We start from the raw sequence: 1,960 nt of genomic DNA on the forward strand, positions 1-1,960 counted from the left end.
AGATTGTCTGTATAGCAAACTTGAAATACAAGAGAAAAGATATTGATTTATTTCAATATAGCAGAAAAATTCCAGTTCACGCAGACTTCATATAGACCCTATTTGCTAATCCTAAGTTCAGTTATTGATATTAAAAATGATTAATATAAATTTCTTGGGATAGGTATGTAGTTCAAAAATGGAGCACATGCTTAGCACAAGACCCTGGAATCCACACAAGCATGACACAGACACACACTTTGAACATTGGTTTCCATAGTATAATGGTTATCACACTCACCTAACACACTTTGAACAAGTCATAAAAGTCAAAATGAAGGGAAGGGTGAGGTTCTATCATTACCAGCATAGTCACTGCAGATAAGACACAATTCTATGTTCTCTGATGATTTCTGAATGGTTTTATGTTATTTGACAGCCAACGGCAACTTTTCAAGAATTCTCTTCAGGGCATTTCTTACCTCCTGATTTCTCAAGCTATAGATCAATGGGTTTAACATGGGAATCACTACCACGTAAAACACTGAAGCAAATTTATCTGTATCCAGAGAATGGCTTGACTTGGGCTGCAGATACATAAAGATAATTGTACCATAAAAAATCGTGATGGAAGTCAGATGGGAGGCACAGGTAGAAAAGGCTTTCCATCGTCCATCAGCAGAATGAATCTTCAGGATGGCAAAAAGAATGAAGATGTAAGAAATTACCACAATGACCAGAGAACAAAGAGTATTGAACCCAGCAATGACTAGCAACATCAGCTCTTTGATATGAGTGTCTGAACAGGCCAGAGCAACTAAGGGAACATCATCACAGTAGAAGTGGTTGACCAAATTGGAGCCACAGAAAGACAAGTGGAATGTGGCCAGTGCCTGGGCAAGACCCACAGTGAACCCATACATGTATGTGCTAGCAATCATTTGTAGACACAGCTTTCTTGGCATGAGGACAATGTACAATAAAGGGTTGCAGATGGCCACATATCGGTCATATGCCATGATGGAGAGCAAATACATTTCACAAACTACAAATGTGATGAAGCAGAACACCTGAGTGGCACATGCATAAAAGGTTATACTTTTGACTTCACGCAGAAAATTTATCAGGGTGTTTGGGGTGACGGAAGAGGTATAGCAGAAATCAACAAAAGCCAAATGGCTGAGGAAGAAATACATGGGTGTGTGAAGTGGAGGGCTGACCTGGATCAACGCAGTCAATCCGAGATTTCCTGTAACACTAGTTAAGTAGATAACTAGGAACACACCAAACAGGATGACTTGCAGCTCTGGGTCATCTGTGAGACCCAAGAGGATAAAATCAGACACTGCCGAACTGTTTCCTTTAGCCATGGGATCAGGAGGAACATTTCACACCAAAACCCAGCTCACAGCACATGTTCCAAGTTGTCTTCCACTGGCAATACTTCTGTGAAAGGCAAGAGTTGATTCTGACTCATTGTTCGTATAGTCAAAGGAATATCTACACATTATGTCTGCTTTCAGACTGAAATGACTGGTCCTGATTACAAATTCCATAAAGAAACTTGGCAGGAATTTTAATTTTTTATTTATTTGCAAGCAGAGCAAAACAGAGAGAAGGAGAAAAAGAGAGAGACAGAGACAGAGAGAAAGGGAGGAAGGGAGATAAAATGAGTGTGTGGGTGCACAGGAGATCTAGCCACTGCAAAACAATTCTAGATGCATGCACCACTTTGTGCACCTGGCTTTATGTGGGTACTAGGGAATCAAACTTGGGTCATCAGGCTTTGCAGACAATTGCCTTAACTGCTAAGCCATCTCCCCAGCCTCTGGGCAGGTATTGCAACAGAAAGATAGACTTTCAAAGTTTCACACATTTGAACAGACTGTATCAAATCTATTATAATAAGTGGAAGGATTAACAATTACTTAACTACAATACAATACATTGCTATACTTACTGAAATACTTTAATAATAGTT

General features: G+C 39.7%; 1 protein-coding gene across 1 annotated transcript; it reads right to left on the minus strand.

The window, feature by feature from the left end:
- Positions 1 to 407: 407 nt before the first annotated feature.
- LOC101606422 (olfactory receptor 5AL1-like) lies at positions 408 to 1,349 on the minus strand. Its single transcript, XM_004667746.2, has one exon. The coding sequence runs from the start codon at positions 1,347 to 1,349 to the stop codon at positions 408 to 410; it is 942 nt and encodes a 313-aa protein (XP_004667803.1).
- Positions 1,350 to 1,960: the final 611 nt, after the last annotated feature.

This window comes from Jaculus jaculus, chromosome 1, assembly GCF_020740685.1.
Source record: "Jaculus jaculus isolate mJacJac1 chromosome 1, mJacJac1.mat.Y.cur, whole genome shotgun sequence".
NCBI lineage: Eukaryota > Metazoa > Chordata > Mammalia > Rodentia > Dipodidae > Jaculus > Jaculus jaculus.